Source organism: Pholcus phalangioides, unplaced genomic scaffold, assembly GCF_987345545.1.
Source record: "Pholcus phalangioides strain wild (caught in Gottingen) unplaced genomic scaffold, Ppha-v1.0 ptg000042l_1, whole genome shotgun sequence".
Lineage (NCBI taxonomy): Eukaryota > Metazoa > Arthropoda > Arachnida > Araneae > Pholcidae > Pholcus > Pholcus phalangioides.
In genome coordinates this window covers 34,434,069-34,454,787 of record NW_028301628.1, presented here as the reverse complement: position 1 = coordinate 34,454,787, position 20,719 = coordinate 34,434,069, and the positions used below count along the sequence as shown (strand labels likewise).

Genomic DNA, 20,719 nt, shown 5'->3' with positions numbered 1-20,719 from the left:
TTCTTTGGTTCACCGTCCTAACTGACTGGTAACCAAAATTTAATGTTTTAATATTTAATGAGTGCTTGTAGCAGCAGTTCATTCGCATATACTGACCTGACTTCTTTGAAATATGTAAAGCAGAAGGATGATATTTTTCGACACTTGTAGTTGAAATTTGTTTGGTGTTAGTGAGCTTTTATATATTCTCGGATTTTTTTTATTGGGTGGATTGAAAGTGTTTTGACGAATATAGTTTAGTCAAATATAGAAATCAATAATTTTATTTGAATATGAATTTATGGTAGGAATATGCAGACGTAAGAATAATCTATGTGTTTTATTTTTATTTATTTTTTCGTTTCCGGGAAGCGTAATTGAGGCTTCGAATATGGAGTGAAGTCCATTTCAAGTTGGCAAGTGATTTTGGTATTTCAAGACCGTTGATATGTTTGTGAAAACATGTTTGGTAATCTCGGGAACCTGCAAAAAGTAATTTTCTTTTAATACAACCATAGAAGACATCAGATAAGATAGACAGAACAATCAAAATGCAAGCAAAGAGAGATACTTGAAATGTCTACTCCGCAAAACAACTGATGAATTTAATTCGAAACTCAAACTAAATTCGAGTGTATCGCTTGCAAAAAGTGAGCTAAACATTTTGGGCTAGTTTGGTTGTTTTCCAAGTGAAAAAAGCGTAATTATTATTTAATTACACCAGGGCAAGTGAGATGGTGAGTTGTGCCAATCTCCCAATTGTCAAAAATATTAGCTATTACAGATATCTCTAGAGGTATTGTATAGGGTAATTATCAAGGTATAATAAAATTCTTACTGTTTAACACGAAGTTGGGAAATGAGAATGATGCTTCCCTGCTAAAGATATCGGTCCCCTTTGTCTTCTGAAAACACACACACACACGGACAGGTTTTGTTATTAAAATGTGTTTCGTAATTGCATGTCGTTCTTATCGATGTGACGCATGCCGGTATTACTGATATTCCAGCACGACAATGACCGTAAATATAGCTCAAAAGTTAGTCATTACCCGTAAGTTTTATAGACCTAAGTAAAAGTTAAACCTTTATAAGTTAAACCTATGTAACTTGAATATCATCAAGCATTTATGGATTGAGTTTCGATACACGAGTCGGAGCCAGAAACTATGTTTGTTTTTTTTGTGAACAAAGAATGAAACAAATACGCACTGACCATGCGGCAAATTCATTGGGCCCATATCAATATATAGCAAGGGGTTAAGCAATCAAAATGTTTCCTCTAATGGACTCATTCCACTTTATTTTAATGCCCAGGCTATAATGAATTTGTTATTCATTAGCTGATTGCATCCTTGTTTGTTGTTATTTGTGTTGAAAGATTTTAATGAGTAATATTTTTTTTCTGATCTTACACAAAGTGTAGGTAAGATTTTTTTTTTGTCATAATAGCTTGTAATGAGATCCAGTGTTTGTGTTTCATAGGATATATTTTATTAGAAAATTCAAATACGAAATTTGCAGAAAAATTGATAGTTGTCGGAAGACTTTGAGCGCTAGCTTTAGGTTAAAAGTAAAAATAAAAAAAACTTAACTATATATGTCTCATTTGACACAGCATTTGAAGATGTGGAGTTTCTTTTTCTACATGAACGGGACATGCACGGTCCTGTTTAGTGCAATATGAGCTCCAAGGAAAGATTGCTATATTCGTTGCCTTTGCCGTCTAGAATGTTCATCCGGAAAGTGAAAGGATGTGGGTTCGATTCCCCGCAGGGGCAGTTGAATATATTCCCTCTGTCTTAAATATATCTTCGCATCCGCCAGCTGTTAAAAACTTTCGTTAGATGGATTTCACTGCAGAGTGATACCTCGGCTAACGAACACTTGGGATTTAGAAGTTTTAGGCTAATCACCGTGATTCTGGAATGAGTTATATGTGTTAGAAGAGGTATTACGCTATTTGCAACGTATCAGTTTGAATGTCGTCTCATTTATTCTTTATTAAAGACAACAGAAAAACAGCCGTTTATTACACAGCCGTTGTGAGAGCAGCTTTTATCCGACTATTATCGCAGCCTAAGGGTTTTAATTAACAATTTCAATACATCAACACTCGAACCATTCATTTACCATTGGTGACGACGATGCATATGCAGACGACATTCTCCTGATAGTCTCATACCACACAGTCAAAGGCACTGCAAAAATAGCGATGGAAGCCTTAGAAAAATTTACGACATGGTTGAGAAAACATTACTTGACAGTCGCAGCAGATAAAACAAAGTTTCTATGGATATCTTCAAAAAAACCTCCCACCATCAGAATGCTTGGAAAATCTATAAAAAGAACAGATGTATTAAAATACCTCGGCGTGTACTTAGATTCTAGACTAACTTGGTGTCCACACATAGAAAAACAAACCGAAAAAATTCATAAGCTTCTTCTCCAGCTCCAAAACATCGGCGGAGCGAAATGGGGAATCAAATATCGACACCGACGAGTTCTCCATTGGACATTAGCAACACGAATAATGGCTTACGCAACACCTATTTGGTAAGCAGGCGCAACCAACTCCATGCAACAGAAATTAGACTCAGCCCAACGTAATTTACTATTATATATCACAGGAGCGTACCACACAACACCAAATAGCGCATTATATGTCATTACAGGTTGTCCGCCTTGGAGCCTATGGATGAATTATGAAGCACAAATAAGTCTATTGTTACGTCTACACCGACCAGCAAAGATTGGTGCATTAAACTTTGCTCCAGAAGAGTATCAGAGACGGGAAAAACAAATAACTATCCACCCATCGGAAGACCTGCATCAACACCAAGTATCTATCGGGAATACCCAGAACAAAGAAATAGGAGCCAAAGAACTCATATATACACAGATGGCTCGAAAACTATCTCCGGAACAGCATCAGCATATGTAGTAGCGAAAGATCATAAGATCATCGAGTGCTGGAGTAGTAAGCTAGAAAATGACAATAATATATTTCAAGCTGAATTACTAGCGTTATACATGGCAACCATAAAAGCTCAAGAATTCCAACAAGCATCTATAATCTATAGCGATAGTCTTTCAAGTATATATGCAATACAGAACCCGATGACCATCCATGCTATGGCTAGGGAAATTCGGCAGTTCCTCCACAAGAACCCACAAATTCGCATATCTTGGATCAAAGCGCACGTGGGTGAGTGGGGGAACGAAGAAGCAGACGCAATAGCCAAAGCAGCGACGACAATCAATGGCGCCCATTTAATTAAAATATTATTACCATCATCAACAGCGAAACAAAAGGCTAGAAAAGAAATACTCAATCTATGGCAAACGCGATGGAATGATGCCCAAAACTGGAAGAAATATCCACAAAATAGTACCAAAAGTTTCATGCAACAAAATTGGAGCAGAGAACTTGTATTTTTTACAACCAATTACGGACCTTTTCCAAATTACCTTCACCGCTTCAAAAAACGAGGAACAGATCATTGCCTTTGTGGTGAAATCGGCACTCCCATCCATTACTTGACAACATGTACATTAACTGCACATATAAAGCACATGGCTGTGCCCGCTGCTGAAAATGCCACACTCTGGATCAGAGAGATTTTTAAAAACAAAAGTAGAATAAATAAAGTCAAGAAAATAATTAGATGGATAGAAGACAAAGTGATCCCACGGACGTCTTATCAGCCTATAGCAAAAGTACAAACTGCACCACCTCGCCGCTCACAAAGAAAAAAGAAACTGATCAACTACAAAGAAGACTGACTGATGGCGCAACACCAGTATAATGTTATAGAAATCGAACGATTTAAATTGAGGATGAAATCGATTATGAATTTTATCTGATTTATTATTGATTTCAATATGTGATTTAGGACTTTATATTCGAATTAAGATTTAATATGGAATATATAGGATTATATGTTTGATTTCCGATTGTGCACGTAGATTTGTGATCTCACAATTGATTTTATACTCAGATTATGATTTCACACTTAGATTATGACTTTATAGCTGTTATGATTCTAATGTATGCTTTTTTATGAATAAATTGCCAGAGGTATCCAGTCCGTGTGGACAATGAGCCGATATTGCCATATGGCGATGTGGCCTGGGTATCTTTCGGTTTGACGGTGAAGACCCTCAGTGACAAACGTCACTGAAATTTGATGAAAAAAAAAATCACATCCGTGTTAGACTTTATAAAATTTTATCTCTTCTTTGGCAATTTCTTTTTATCAGTTCCGATTTCAACGTTGGAGCAAAGGTAAGAACTAATGCGTTTTTGATGGCTATTAATTTATTTTTTACATTGATTTACGATCGGTGTGATGTATTTATACTTCACCAGTGGTTTCATGGAGTTTTTGTTCAGACCTTTCTATGAGATCGAGCACATATCTCCGAATTTTGTGGACAATTACGATAATGCCATCAAATATACGCGTGAAATATCATTTAGTACCGATATAATAATCATCATCAGAGCACGGATATTAATGACATTTAGATTTTTCCACACGTTTTTGCTTTATAGTCATTTTTCCAAGTTTTAGGCCTTTTTTCCCTTTTCAATTTTTTTTTTCAGAATAAGAAAGAGTTGAAAAATTATAAATCCTGTATTAAGAAATTTATAATAATTAAAACTACGCTATATGTATTTTTAAGATGAACTGCTTTCATCGCATTGGTATCTCTCTCTTTACAGATAACATACAAACTTTAGTGGTATAATTCAAATCTAATTTAGTAAAAATTCCAACAGTTGGCCACTTCACGAAATATTTAATAATAATGAAGAGGAATTCGAGAAATTCTGATCCTGTGGAGCGCGAGGAGACATTTTTTAACTTATTTAAAACTATAAATATTTAAAATTCATTTATATATATATAACCAACTTACTTAAAAGTGTTGATTTGGAAAATACTTGCATGTACAACAAGGAAAAAATTTCAAATTCATGTTAAATGATTTTTATCCGTATGATGCGGCATGTATTGAGATTTCGCAAGCTTTGTTTGGACAGGCAATATATTTAAGGCCAGATGACGTACAATGATTTGGGATTCACCATCCAATCCTTGTAGGAAGAAGGTATAAAAAGAATATTGATGTTATCGTAAAGATTAGTGAAGCTGTCGTAAGCCAATTTAGTACTAAGAAATTCGTCAAAATGATTTTTTAAAAAAAGTGGAAAAATTTCTTTGAAATCTTGACAGGAATGTCAAAAAATTTTGAAATTAACTTCCGGTAACTTTTTAAAAAAAAAAACCCAGTAGAAGAAATTGATGCTTATCTCGGTATAAAAATTCACTTGCAGATATATATATATATATATATCTTTTATATTTTTTTAAATTTATTCATAAATTAGAAAACTGCTTATTTGAAACATTCCATTGACAGTTTTGATGAAATATAATGTTGAGAATGAATTTACACGTAATTTTCAATAGTGTAAAAAACGTTCCCTTTCACTTTGAAAGTTTTTAAAAAAATTAATAGCATTTATATATATTTTTTTAAGTTTTTAGGGTTTTTTCAGAGAATGTTTTCGAGTTTCAAGTCATGTTTATGGTCATTTCATGGGATTTTTAGGTCAACAACAACAACATCAGGGCCATGATATTGATTATTATTTAAATGTGTCAAAACCAAAAACAGTAAAAATGACTGCTCTGTCCGTTTTAGCGTTAAAGTTGATTTATTTTACTATACAAGTTAAGCTAGTTATGATAGCACATGTGTTATTACGACAGTTTCATTTTTTCCGCTTTGGTTGTCGAGTGGTCGTAGTAACGGGACTCGATCGCGAAGACACGGATTCGAATCCCACTGGCGCAGCGCCGCAGTTGTGATCGGCTGAAGTTGCTTTTCTGTGGTTGCAAACTTCGAGGCGCGAATTAGAGCCCCCCCCCCCCCCAGCTTAAACGTCTCACCACAGAGAGCAACAAGCATATAACGGTATAGATATCCAATCATCGCACTTCTCCCACAATTTGAAACATAGATGGGAGCACTGAAAAATGAGACAACATTAGATATGCACTCAGACTGTTAGGAACACACACGCTCCCGTAAATTTCCCTGACCGACGGATAGGATAATAGTTGCGCGCTCTCCAACCGAGAACAACATAAACGACATAGTGGAATATTTTCAAAGTTCTAATAAGAAAACCTTAGTTGCGATTGTTTAAATGGCACTGAATACTTTCGAAATTTATTGAAAATGTTTTTCATATAAAATAATGGTTTATACCTACAGTGACGGCTGATGTTTTATAGCAAATGATTAATAAATTAAAAAAAATAATAATCACTTTTCATTTTTCAGATTCATACCTCAAAATTAAGTATCAGACATAAAAATATCAAATTTTTGAAAAATGCACCCGATATTCGACGACGTTTTTAACACGTAGCATAGACAAAGAAATGAAATATTTATCGAATCATTTTCAGAAGATTTTGCTCCTTTGTTTTTATTATTTGCTTATAGTTTGATAGATCACCCCATACTTCACCCCATTAGCTGCACATGCATCCCGTAAGCCAGGGGGGTCTTCTCTGGAAGAAAAATGATTTAGAAAATGTAATTTTGACTTTAAAATGCAGAGAACTGCGTGTTAGAATAGTTCTCACAATCACCCAATATTATTTTACTGTTCGTTTATATCTCTCAGTACGTGTGGATATATATTTTTGACGTGGATCAAAATGAATATCAAAAAATATGCATTAGATTTTAGAACGTATTTTTCCTGCTAAATTCGCTATAGCGACCACTGCGTACCGTGTCTGAGAAAGGTTCATTCATTCATTCAAACCGAGCACAACTCAGGTCTATCGCCATGGGCAATTTACTACCTAGTAAGTTGTGCCGGTGAGTGTGTTAAGAGTGTTGTGTATATAGGTTGAAGGTTGAAGACCCCTGCCGTAAACTTTAATCGGGGAAATTTCCTACATGTTGATAAATGCAGGGACGTGTTAGGTGTGTGTGTGGCATTCGCGTTCCTAATGTATTTATATTGTCAGAGTATATTTGTTCTATGTTATACCGGTGCTACCCTCTGACTCCCATATTTTGAGGTGAATATGGTAAATGGCTTAATTTTCATGTCATGTAAATATCGTGATGAAAGTTTTCATAAAATATATATTTTTTTGTTTTTTTGCGTGTTAGATTAACTTTACATAATTTATCAATTTTTTGATAGTTTGAGTGCCATCTGTCCCTCACAAAAGGAAAGTAAACAAACGTTAAACTCTGGCTGCAAAAAATTAAACTTCCTTATTCTTGCGCATATCCACCACTATTTGCGCATCCGAAGGGTTAAAAGAAGCTGTTCAATGATTTTTTTTTTAATTTAATTTTTTGTTCGTTTATATATCAGAGCTGTTGTATGTTGAGTTTGGTTGATAAAGCTTTGCTTGTCAATTTATCCTACCTAAACTGTTTCTACTTAACAACATTTTCGTGTATCGATAGAAACTTATACAAATACAACGCCACAACGGGCAAATTGCCCAACGAGGTGGCTGACTTAAGAACATCATGGATCCCCGAACCCTTTTTTACCCTACCTACGAGCCCTACCTACTACTGCTATACCACACATGCACCCCGCCCACAACCCCCCCGCGGAACCCCCAATGAATCGGTACATGCGGGAATGTGCGTGTACGTGTAGTGAAACCTGACGTGAAGTTTTTTTTTGTTTCTCTGTAATGCTTGTTATGTGTAGTGCTGCCATCTGCCACCAGTTTTTCAAACTATGAGTGAAGTGTTATGATTGAATGATTTTTCGTTGTAGGACTGTTGCTCTCTGTGGCGAGACTTTTTAACGGGGAGATCGGCTCGCATTTGCGCCTTGAAGTTGGGAACCACAGAAAGCCAACTTCAGCCGACCACCACTGTGGGGTTCGAACCCGGATCCTCGCATCGCGAGTCCGTCACTATAACCACTCGACCACCACAGCGGCCTGTGGTGTCTATATATCAAGATAACACGCGAAGATCAAGATGAAAGACACAGTGCTACATACCGGCTAAATATTTTTGCCAAACGTAGAACTAGATTCATTACATAAATCTCAATGCAAACCACATTTTCGCATGTTGTCGATTTCCATGATTTGGTCCTGATTTTGTCGTTAATTAGCACGTGAACATTGCTGTTTATTATTCATATAATGATGCTATCAATTATTTCCGATCAAATCCCAACGGCAAAAAATAACTAGGAATCGATTTGAGATTTAGACTTATTTGTATCTCTGTAATGTCGGTATTTTGTGCTGTCGGGATTCCGACTCCGTCGCTCACTCAATGACTAGATTCAAGAATAATAGTTTTAAACAATTTTATGGTTACAATTTTGCGTTGTGATCGATATATTTTTGGTCCTATATCATATAAATCTGCTACGAAGTACGATTAATTACTACTTCGATTCATATCATTAGGCCTCACAATATTGAGCAAAAACGAAACTACTAAATAATCGAGGAGAAGGATACATTTAGAATTCGTAAATTGTCACTCAGCATTCTCTCTTGATTCATAATTATATCTGCGAAATAATGTTTTTTCTTGTATAAATATTATTATCATTTCAACAACAACAAACATTGGTCTATGGGATGAATAAGTTGATAGAAGTGTGCTCATGAAACATTGAATGTGCATCAAGTGCAGAGAAAATTCATATATTTTATACACATTTAATAAATAATGACAATAATGAAAAAAAAAACATTATAAGCATCAAATTTTGATAACTGTTCAATGAAATTACTTGAATGATTGAGCGTAGAGTAAGCTCCCATGTAATTTCGCATATTTATCCATTTACATCACGTTTCAAGAAATCCACACATCCGGGGTGTAGATTTTTTTTCTCGTGACGCGCGTATATCGTGTATCCAGATGGCACAACATTAATCCTTTCCTCATACTCCGCGCATGCGCACGAACAGGAGGGTGTTACATCAGAAAGAAGAAACGCTATTCTCGTGTCATAGGAAGTGTTCGTTCGAATGGTTCCTCATGCCCGGCACAGTCAAGTACGTCGAGTGAGGTGACGGTGGGCCGCAGCTCTCACCCGAAGGCCAGGACACGTGATCCATTTGCGGGCTAAGACATGGTGATCTTATATCCGGTGTGATAGCGTCGACGTTGAGCCTGTCCATGTTCAAATGGTTCCGTCCACCCCCGGCTCCAGCCGTACTGGATTCTTCGGCGGATCCCGACGACAGACGCTTGCAGCACAGAACGACTTTGAACGCATCTTTGAAATCTCGGTTCAGGTAAGCGTAAATGCACGGGTTGAACGACGAATTGAAATATCCTAGCCATGTTATAGCGCTACGGATCTCGTAGCTCAGGTAACAGTCCGTACAGTACGCCAGGATTATGTACATCAGGAAAAACGGCAGCCAGCAGAGACAGAATACTCCCATAACGATGCCGAGTGTCCTTATAGCTTTCGTGTCCGTCACGACTTGTTTGGAGCGACGGCGTAAGCTCCTGCGCATACCGTGAGAGGCTCCACAAACTCCCTGGAGCGACTGTTCCAACTGTCGTATTTCTCTTGCCTGGTGCTCGGCAACCATTAGGATACGGAAATAAACGTAGAACATTATCGGTAGAGGGAGGTAAAACGACGTCAGGGACGATATAGTTGCATAGATGGAATTGACGCTCAGCGAGCACTGTGTGCTCGGCTCGAAAATGCTGACCGGGTGGTCACTGTACCACCCTAGAAATATGGGGATGAAAGAAATAGCCGCGCTACACAACCATATGAATAATATGACGAAACCTATGCGCTTCCTATTCACGATATTCCTGTATTTGAAAGGGCGCGTAATCGCCCAGAATCGATCCAGGGAGATGACGCAGAGGTGTAATATAGAGGCGGTGCAGCACATTACGTCGCAAGTGATCCACAAGTGGCAAGCGATCGGGCCGAATCTCCACTGGCGATCCAAGTCATAAACTATCGAGAAAGGCATGACTAACGAAGCAACCGTTATGTCTGCTGTGGCTAGACTGGCGAGCAATAAATTTGTTATAGATCGTAACCTCCTGAACCGGAAAACCACGACGAGGACGAGAACGTTTCCGATTAGTGTCATCGTCACGAGCAGAGCGCAGATTATTGCCCCAAATATCCTGATGACAACCTCTCCGCCGGATATCTGACTCCACGTCAGTCCTGGAAATGGAAATGAATAATAAGTGGAATCAGTATCCATATAGTTAAAAACAGAATCATCAGAATGCATTACTGTAATTTTCACTAAAAATTTAATTTTCATTAAGAGGCTACTGCCGGTCTATCTCTCTCTTCGAGTACTTTGAAGCAAATCATTTTGGATAAAACGGATGTAGTTTTGGTTTGTATATGACATAAAATTAAGAAAATGAATGATATTTCACGGATATTTTGGCAAAAAAATTTATTACGAATTTTATATGTAAATGTGCCATATTTTTAGTACTTCTGCTCGACGTTCTACAATAAAAAACCAGTATTTGCATCAACATGTTCTTCGCCAGAGCAATAATTCTGTGAATTGATATACAGTACTGTAAAAATTTATTGAGATATGATTGGTTACGTAAAAAAAAAAATTATGGATTTAAAATTTTTCGTTAAAAATACTTGATATTCTTGATATTCTCCATTGAAAATTATGTAAATCTAAAAGTTTCGAATTCAGTTTTTAGTTCATTGCACAGTGTCTGAACTGTCTAAAATACTGTGGAAAAATTTTATAAAGTTGTTTTGAAAATTGCTTGAGCCATGAAGTTTTCCGTGAAATGAAAAAGTTAAAATTACAAATCATCAGAAAACGCATCCAAGGAACCAAACGCATTTCATTGCCGGATTTAGATCTACTTATTCGCTTTACTAAATTGGCAATAACTAAGCTTCTACTTATTATAACACAAAAATTAAACAGTTTTGTGTATTCTAGAAGAACTGCACTTTCAAATGAGTACATGTTGTGGAATTCATTATTTGAAAGCAGGCAGTCACCTTGATTTTCTTCTCTCATATTTCAATATACATTGTGTCCAAGAAGTCCTTACCCTGGCAATTTCCTTTTCAACCGTAGATCGTACACAAAATCTTTCAGTAGCAAAAATATTTCACATCAAGTAAGCATTTTTGTAACACTGATTCTCAGCCATTTTCAGACTCTAAACATCCATATTTTGTAAACTTATTCACCATGAAAGAATGATGTCTTTCTTAGATACTTTTGTTCATAACCTACAAATTGGTAAAAATAAAATTTTATCAGCCGCAAAATATGCCTTCTAGAAAATGACTGTGCAGTGTAGTAGGCATTGTGTGTATTGAGAAACGCATCAGACTAGAACTCCTTCTGCCACACATCAAATAAAAAAAACATAATTATTATGATTCTTCGATTTGGATTGGTGACCGGTTTTTGATTAATGTGACGAATGAAGGAAAGCAATACGGTATGATATTAAATATTTTTTGGATATTAGTTAAATTATAATGTTTTCCTAAAAATTTTAACAGTTGCCGTTTGTATGTTGTAAAATAACGTTAGTAATGCTCGCAAAATGATGATCTTAATAGCTTCCTGTAATTTCGATAATAATTAAACAAAGGGGCTTGTATGATTTTTGATTAAGACTTCGTGATTGTTATTAATATTTTATTTTACAACTCTCCAACAAACAACAACTCATAAATTTTCAACCACGAACAAACTTTCTCTACCACTGTCTTTTGCAAACCGTTTGCTGTTTCTCTACCCCGTCACAACCTCTCTGCGCATCCTCCGGCACAAAAGTATGCCTCGTTCTACACATACGTGAAGCGAGCCATTAATATCTGCTCTTCACTGACGCTACTCGATGCTGAACTGAATATCCTAAGAGCAATAGCAGTCGATCGTGGCTACCGCAGCTCTCTCATTGATAATCTACACAGCAAACGTATTAAAAACACTTCCGCAACCAACCCTAAACCTGAACGCAAAAACTTGATCATTTTGTCTTTTTCCGCCCAAAAACCAGCCAACGCATCGCTAAAATCCTACGAAAATACAATTTTTATGTGGTTTTCACCCCCGTCAATAAACTTCGATTCTTTAAACTAAAAGATCCAATTGACACTCTCAACAACTAGGGCATCTACAGCATTTCATGCCAATGCGGATTATCATCATGCGGATAATGATCATCAAATCATTGCCATGCGAATTATCATAGGCGAAACTAAACGTGCCTTAAAATACCTTTCAAATGAGCATAGAAGATACGTAACCAACCAAGACTTTAACCGCTCATCTATAGCGCAACGCTGTTGGTCCTTTGACCATAAATTTGACTTCTCTTGTGCCAAAATCATTCAAAAATGCCCCTCACCGTCTGACTTTGACTTCTTCGAATCATTCCACATCTACAAAACACAAGCAACTTGGTCAACGATGTAACTAGCACACCACCTTTCTCAAAAATCTGACAACAGTTTCTCCAATGATTATTCTTCTCCGTTAGCATCACTGTCACGTTCTCGTTTGCGATTGGCTCCGCCATTTTTCCTTTTGCCCATTCTCCTCCTCTATTCTTTTGTTGCCAGTTCATTTTGAATTCGAATCTTTCGTCTACAAAAGCGAGTAACTCCGGCTATAAGGAGTTTTTCTTCTTTGTTTCTGCTACTGATGAAGGAACTTCATATAGGTCCGAAACGCGTATAGCCGTGGTTCTTTTGCAATTTTGGGTTCATCTACGTCGGCTTTCAATTGTATCATTACATATGCTTGCAAGAAATGGATCCATTATATCAATAATGAGCAATTGTTTTTCGACCAAAACAGAACCACACCTCAGGTGTTTCTCAGCCGGAAGGTTTTGATTAATTATCATGCATTGACTGATGTTTCACTCATTTTGTATGTTTCTTGATTGAAGGAGGAAGGTATTGCCTGATTCTTAAATATAAGTACCCCAGGTCCGTCTTAACTCATGGGAGCGCACATACTTGCACATTGTTTTTGTCACTCACGTGCTTGCACACTCTCTAGGTTAGTCATTCTAGTGGTCGATTTTTTTAAACACTATCACGTTAAAACTTTAATCAAAGGACAGCTTTGCGGGTATGAATGAAAAGAAAGTTTTCATCTTCAAATTCACTCCGGGTTCCGGGAATTTTAAGAGTTCCGTGGTGTTCGATCATGTGTAACCCCAGAAAAGATGTCACGAAACCACAGGGTTCCACAAAACAGCAGTTGGGACCCCGTGCCATAGATGGTGAAAATTTCAATATTGATATGATGGAAATTTTTTATATGACGATTATTCAGGACTGTGCGATGTTTTTATTTTTTTTCCCCCCACAGGGTATCGAAATTTTTATCTGCGGAATATACACAGGTTATGTGCACCATTATTTCGGAAAGTTCATCCAAAAATGTAAGGACTTCAACATTCCTTAACGATACACTTTCCAACATCTATAAACAGTTGAAAATATACCAAACTGTGAGAAACATTCGCAATGTTATTTTGAATAGCAACTTTCTACACATGTTGAATTTGAACCATTTTCCATTTGTTTCTTCTGTCCCTGACAGACGCATCGATTCAAACAGGTGACTCTTTAGGAAAGAAAAACCAAAGATACGGATTTTCTTTAAGACTTATTTCTAAATCGAGTTGTCCCAATGATTTTATGTCTAAACTGTAAAAAAAGAAAAGACCGAGAGATCGATTTTCTGTTTCAGCTCCGAACTAAGTAATCTTAGAATGCGCTACGGAATGCGCCAGAAATCCCAAAACTTGAAATATTTAACGCACATTTCCAGGCTCCTGGTCTTTCGATGGCGGAAAACATCATTTATTCACGACTTACAAACAACGACAGGACTAAGAAAACCGGAAAATACTTCCCCGTTTCAATTCCAGAACAAATGGAACGCAACGGGAATTCATAACTCGAGAGTGGAATATATATAAGAAAAGAAACGAGAGTTAAAAATAAGATTACAAGACAAAATTCGTAATTTTTCAAAAGAAAATACATTCTTGCATATTTAACACCAGTTAATCATTTTTATTCCCTATTTCGTTAATATTTAAATCTTATATACTATTTCGTTAAGACGAGTAATAAATATTATATACCATTCGTATAATATTGAAATTTATTTACGTATCAATAAGAAATTAAAATTTGTAACAATAAATAGGGGTAGAATCTTTAGATAAATTTATTGATTATAATAAAACTTATCGTTGGATGTTTTATCTAAATAAAAGAGAGATTTTTTTTTTTCAAATTCGTTTTTTATTCTTTTAAATATACAATAAAAAATACAGGAAAAAATATCTATATGTTTTTTTTTTTTTAATTTCTACCGGTGCTTCGAGTGCACTTCCCAGTTGGTTTTCTGTGTTTCCCAACTTCGAGATGCGATTGCAAGCCGATCTCCCCATTAAAAAAGTCTCGCCACAGAGAGCAACAGGCGTACAACGGTTAATGGGCTATCGCTATGCATTTTCAAGAAGCTGCAACCGCTGCATGGGATCAAAAATACTTTCGGTTGGTGTTTGGAGCGTAACTGACCGGTAACGCGTCGCAAAATAAATTTAAAAAAAATGTCCCAACTCTTGAAATATTCACCCGATCCTAAAACGGAAAACATTTGCTATTATGAGTTTTTGACAAGGAATCACGTGGTTTTTTGGGCGGTCTTTTTATATACAGGCATCCACCCTGTCTATAACAAGAGCTACAAAACCCCTATAGATACATATTATTGCAATTGATTATTCGGGGCTAACAGTGCATTGCCACGACCGAGTGGCGTAGTGGTAATTTGCTCGTAAACCAACATGAAGGTTGTCGTCAAGTTCCGGAGGAAGGATATTTTTTCCTGACGAGCTTAAGACGACCCTTCGACCCATAGATGGTGCCTTCATGTTCAACTCAACTCTTATAACGGCGGTAAGTTGTGTAAGTAAGTATGGCGATGTGGCCCGACAAGTAGTGGTAGTTTGTTTCGGAATCTGGAAATGCAAGGTTTTACATTTTTTTTCCCGAAATCTAACTTGCCGAGGAATTGTTTCGTTCATCCTTCGGTGGTTGAGTTCCTGTAATAGTAATGCACATGTGGTAATGTTATCACCATTTCATTATAATTATCAAAATTGACATTATTATTGACACATGCGTTATTGTCATGATACTATTATTAATAATGCATTGCTAATAATGCATAAATTTGATTTTCATAACTTCGGAACGAATTCCCGCTAATGTCATCCGATGAATAGGCGAAACTTTTCTCCATTATTCCAAGTGCGTCATTGGAGCTTTCTTACTAAGGGAAGATATGTAAAGTAATTGTGTACAAAACAATTACCTCAATAATGATCGACGTACAGAAGCCATCATCACTGCTACTTTCAGCGATTCACTAGTGAAAAAATGCCGTAAATTTTCAGTGACAGCTGAAGTTTATTGGATATCGGCAAAACAGTGAGGATTATTCTTACAATCAAGGTGCTTTCTATGGGCTCTGTACGTCATGACTTCGACTTCGTGAATACTCTCACAGGATGTCCTAATAGTGCATTGTGCTAGAGAACAGTACCTTCAATCAACTTCGGGTGACATTTAGGACATGGTTTTTTCCATGTGAGTAGGGTTCACTATCATGTTGTCCGTCTTCCCTCAATGTTTTTACGTGCGGTTTTGAACTGCTACGTTACTGGCAAATCCGAAATTGACCTTTGTCGTGTCCAAATTTCTAGATGTGGCCACCCAGTTGGAGAAGTCATGTCATTTGTTATCAGACTTTGGACAGGGATCGCCGGACGAGGTTTGATAACAAAACACATGATTCGGGGTCATCGCTTAGTTGGCGTATTTTCTTCGTGATAATTATGTCCACGTTAGTTATGACAACCCATCAAACCACAGTCACGATGCGGAAATAATTTTTTCTTCATAAGTTTACAGAAAAAAAACTATACGTTTATGTAATTATATTAATAGTTATTTTTTCTCCCTTTCAAAATTCACTTTGGTTTTTCTTTCGTCGCGTGGAACTTATCCAATATAGCTAATATATACAGTATAGTAATATATTACACGTTGGTGATGAAAAAATGGATTCGATGCCTTCCGGACCATCTTACATCAGTACATCGAAATTTGGCCAGCGATCTATGTTTACTTTGCAAATTGATCGGCTGAAGCCCGAATCATTTCTGAAAATTTAACTTTGGCCAAAACTCTCGCCCAATGTGCAATCCGTCTTTCGGGCTTTGGCCAGTAACAGGCATTTTTTAATTATCACTTGAATCAGAAGGGTCAAGCTCAAGCATTTATATCAGGCCTCATTATTAATGTGTTCTAGATAAAATAGCACCTGCTTGTTTTCCGTCTCGTTGAACTTTAATCAAGGGATCACCTCTCAACTAAGATTAATTGATTTTTTGAACATGGAATGTAGAGAGAATACCTTATTTAGCTCCGTTTCTTTTAAAGTAGATGTAACCGTTTTTCAATGATATCGTTACCGATTATTTTAAGCGATAAAGTAATTTTCTTAAGAATATAACAAGGTCACTTAAAAGCGTTCAAGGAACTACTCGTAGATAATAGAGTAAAAATCCGTTTTTATGAGAGGTTACAATTAGGGGGAAAAAGTTGTCGTGATAATGGACTTCGTTATAAGTGAAATGTTACATTTTTCTATGTTAGATTACAAAAAAATGGAGAAAATTTCTAATTTATCTGCATATTCGTCTTATAATCGTCTTTTCGATTATTTCGTGCTAATATCGAATGATCAGGGCTCCTAAAATCGATGTTTGGAATCACAGTAATGTGTTATATTTATGGCATTTTGTTTTGCATATAATTTCGTATTCTCGGAACGATTTAGAGGACTCACCGAACAATTAAAATTATCAATTATTGTATTACTGCTCAATTCCATGGCTGTATGAATCCGTTCATATTTTCCGCTAATCGGAAATTTATTACGATTTCTTGAGTCATTCGGAAAAAACTTCGTTTCTGTGAAATGAGCCATGTCAGTGATTGTGATCTCTTAAAAAGTACTGGAAGAGACATAAGTCGAATAAAATTGGCACATATATCCCGTGTGTATAGTGGGGAGGTCTAAAAATACGGATTGTTGAGGGGGGGGGGGATAAAAAATATAATTTTTCTGGGTTCATTCTCATTTAGAAGTATAGTCGGCCCCACTGAAATGAAAATATCCACTGTTCCAGCACTCGACATTCGTGGTGTGGTATTCGATTATGCGGGGACAATTGCATTGCTGTTTAACCCTTACAGCGGCAATCTCGAGATATCCTCGGGTTCCTGAAACTCTAACATATTGGAAATATTGAAATGTCTCGGGCTCTCAAAACGGCAAATCCGAGCCCAGATACCGCATGAGAACCACGAACTAAGCAAAGGATCGGTGGGTGAGAAAATTTCGAGAATCACTACCATCACTACGATCAGGGCCGGTTCTGGACATTTTTCAAGTGTAAAATAATATTTTGGTGATAAAAAATCACTCCTCCACTTCAGATGGTGCCCTACAAACTCACCCCTATTCAGTTGGTGCCCTAAAAACCTCCCCTCTTCAGTTGGTGCCCTGTTTTTTATGCCCCTTCCAGTTATCTCTTTCTGCGGTCGCGTAGTTCACAGGATTCAAGATCCGGCCCTGCCTGAAAAATTTAAATAAAGGTAAAATTAATAGAGAGCTATATATATGTGTATATATAGGGGCATTGCCCCGTGCCAGCAGGAAAAGCACTGAAAAGCCGCAGAGAAACTGAATTTCTCGAGCGGCATTGAAAGTGTTAAGGGTGACAGACAGACCATGACCGATTGGACTTCTTTCTGTCAAACACATACATGCACAACACAATTCTATATTCAAACAATATATACTTTCCTTTCTTCATAGGCCTTCTTGGCTTGTTTGTACGCTGACAGGTGGCCCACAGGGCTGGGAATCAGCCAAAATTTAATTCTGGTCAGGTCTGAAATTAAATTGTTTTCTCTTATACTCCAATTCCTCGTGTGAAATGGAATGCCCTCGTGGAGTGTGCGAGGAGCTTTGTCACATAAAAATATATTAGTCCCATAGGAATTTATCCCTTACACCGATTGGGTGGGGCCGACTGTAACTTCGGAGCCATGTTTAATAGGAGATATGCTGTGATAGTGATCCAACATTGGTTCAAGAAAGAAAAACTTTCGTTGTCGTCAAAGCGCAAGTTTTACAACTTTCAACTCGCTGTAACCGGATATATTTTTTGTACCTTTGACAATCACTCGAAAATCCGTCGTTATAACGAGATTCACGTTATAAGCTATACTCTTTACAACCAACTTAACTGTATTTAGGAAAAATAGAAAGTTTTCACCTCTCTCCCCGTTGTTTCATAAGATTGCTTTGTTTCGCAACTTTATTACGTGATGCTCGTGACTAGAATTTTCCAACTGTAACCACGATACGAAGCATTCATTTTTCGAGGAAAAAAAAATGTTGTATCAAAAGAGAACCAAGAAGATGGCATGACATGCATAAAAGGACTGTTTTGTGCCGTTCAAGTTTCTTCCGCCAAGTCATATTTCTTCTATGCTCAAAATTTTAGCCTTAAAATGTTTTTTTACTTGGCGGAACTCATTAACACGTGTTGAAGTTAGATGGGTTATGATGGCACACACATTCTTGGTACCTTTGTATAGCTGTCAGCAGAGTAAGATATGTGTCTCTGGTAGTCACGCGTTGAAGAATAACGAAAAGACATTCACTTTCATGGTGAATAAAAAGTTATTTATGGCTTTTCACGACTTTCAAAATAAACTTTTAAGGTTTACGATAGCCTTCGCCAACTGTTTCTGTGACAAAATGTTTTGTTTCAAGTGTTATCAATTGTTACACAGTTACGAGAAAATACAACCCAAAAATACTGAGATATAATTTTCGCAATAACCCGATGCTAAACTCATGTATCAGTGCTTCTTCAACCTTTACGTACTTGCGTTAAATTAAATTAAGCAAATTATGTACTTAAATTAACTTTAGAACGACAGAAGCGGAATTTTGTCCGCAGAGCTAGTTTGACATGCGATTATACCCAAAATGGTTTATCTCAGGTTGTTGAAATTTCATGACATTCTTCATCTTGTGTTGAGGCTCTTAAATTCCTAAAAATATAAACGTTTTAGTGTTTTTAATAGTTTTTTTTAGGTTTATTTTTTCCTTCCTCTCTTTTTTCTTTTGTTAGTTTATTGGTGGAATGAAGTTCTACCTAGAACTACAGGATATTTACCTAATACGATTACGAAGGCGTTAAAATGGGCAATCTTCTTATGTGAACATTAATATTGAGGGAACAGACGTTCTATCACGGTTTCTACATTTTTTCAAGTGCTCAAGTGCCCATTTTGAACCATTTAACGGTGCACTTTTGAAGAAGCTAGGTCGACGTACGCTATTCAATTCATTTGCCGTTTCTATGGATCTTTGAATTTTTACTGCGTTGCATTCCAAGATGAAAAAATTTTCATGATTTACTCCTGACAGGGGCTGAGACGATTCTTATATATATATATATATATATTGTTTTCTTGTTTTCTACACTATAAATTATGTATGGGAGGGGGCAACAAATATCTCAGCCTTGGTGCCCGGCTGGATGATATGGGGTGTGTCATTATTTTAACACATATCATGCTTTCTACCACAGCAAGTGTTGTTTCATAAAAAAAGAAAATCTAGATCTTGAGAAACATGCACACACAAAAATGAAATCGCTGACAAAAGAAACTTCTGCCAAAAATTAATAAATTTTATTACTGTACTAATAAGAGTCGTTCATGTTTTCAATAAAATTAACCCATTCAGACCACAATGAGATCGCCTTCGAAAAGTCTTGCGTACGTATTTTATATTGCTCAGGATTTTGCGTCTATGCACGGTTGTTTTCTTGCCGCATATTCAATCTCTTCGAAATTTCTCTCCAAACTTGTCAGTAGACTGCCAGGTGGAAATGAAGACACGAATTACAAGAGTTCAAGAAATCATAGTCAAACATCTTTTTGAAGCAATGAAACAAGTTGGCCTTTGTCAAAAGAAGTCCTCCCTTTTATCCAAAATTCCAAAATATTGATATATGAATAAGTGGTAATTGGAAAAATAAGTCACAGAGACTGAATATGTGCAGTTTTAAGAACTTTCTTTAAAGAAAAATAATTTATGTTAATTTTTATTTTTATATTGCGGCCATATATGACCGCTACCGTCGTTTTAGGTCAGGGAGCTCTTAACATATGGATCACGACCCAAACATAGGTCGGTGGGGCTTCCGGGATAGGTCGTTCAAATCCATTCAAAGCCAGGTTCTCGAACTTGTCATTACCCAAACTTGATTCACATAGGTTTTTGAAATGAGTCAAACAAAAGCACTTACAGCCAGGGTTTCTTTTGTCACGGATCAGGGCACAAACTTCATTTGCCGGGGCTTCCTACATGAGTCGTACAAATCCACATAGAGTGATGTTATAAAAACGCACCTATTGCACCCCGGGTATCACCAATTTCGAAATACAAGCAGTCAAATGTGTCGCGAAGCTAATCTTGCTGATTTTGGGTCGCGGCTGAAAATGGTAAGAACTCCT

The 20,719-nt window shown here is 36.7% G+C and overlaps 1 protein-coding gene across 1 annotated transcript in view; it reads right to left on the bottom strand.

The window, feature by feature from the left end:
- Window positions 1–8,844: 8,844 nt before the first annotated feature.
- Window positions 8,845–20,719, bottom strand: part of LOC149064934 (D(1) dopamine receptor-like) — an 85,936-nt gene continuing 74,061 nt past the window's right edge. Inside the window, exon 2 of the mRNA XM_089254771.1 lies at window positions 8,845–10,225. Coding sequence (XP_089110897.1) covers window positions 9,024–10,225 — 1,202 coding nt within the window. The 3' untranslated portion in view covers window positions 8,845–9,023. The remainder of the gene's footprint in view (window positions 10,226–20,719) is intronic.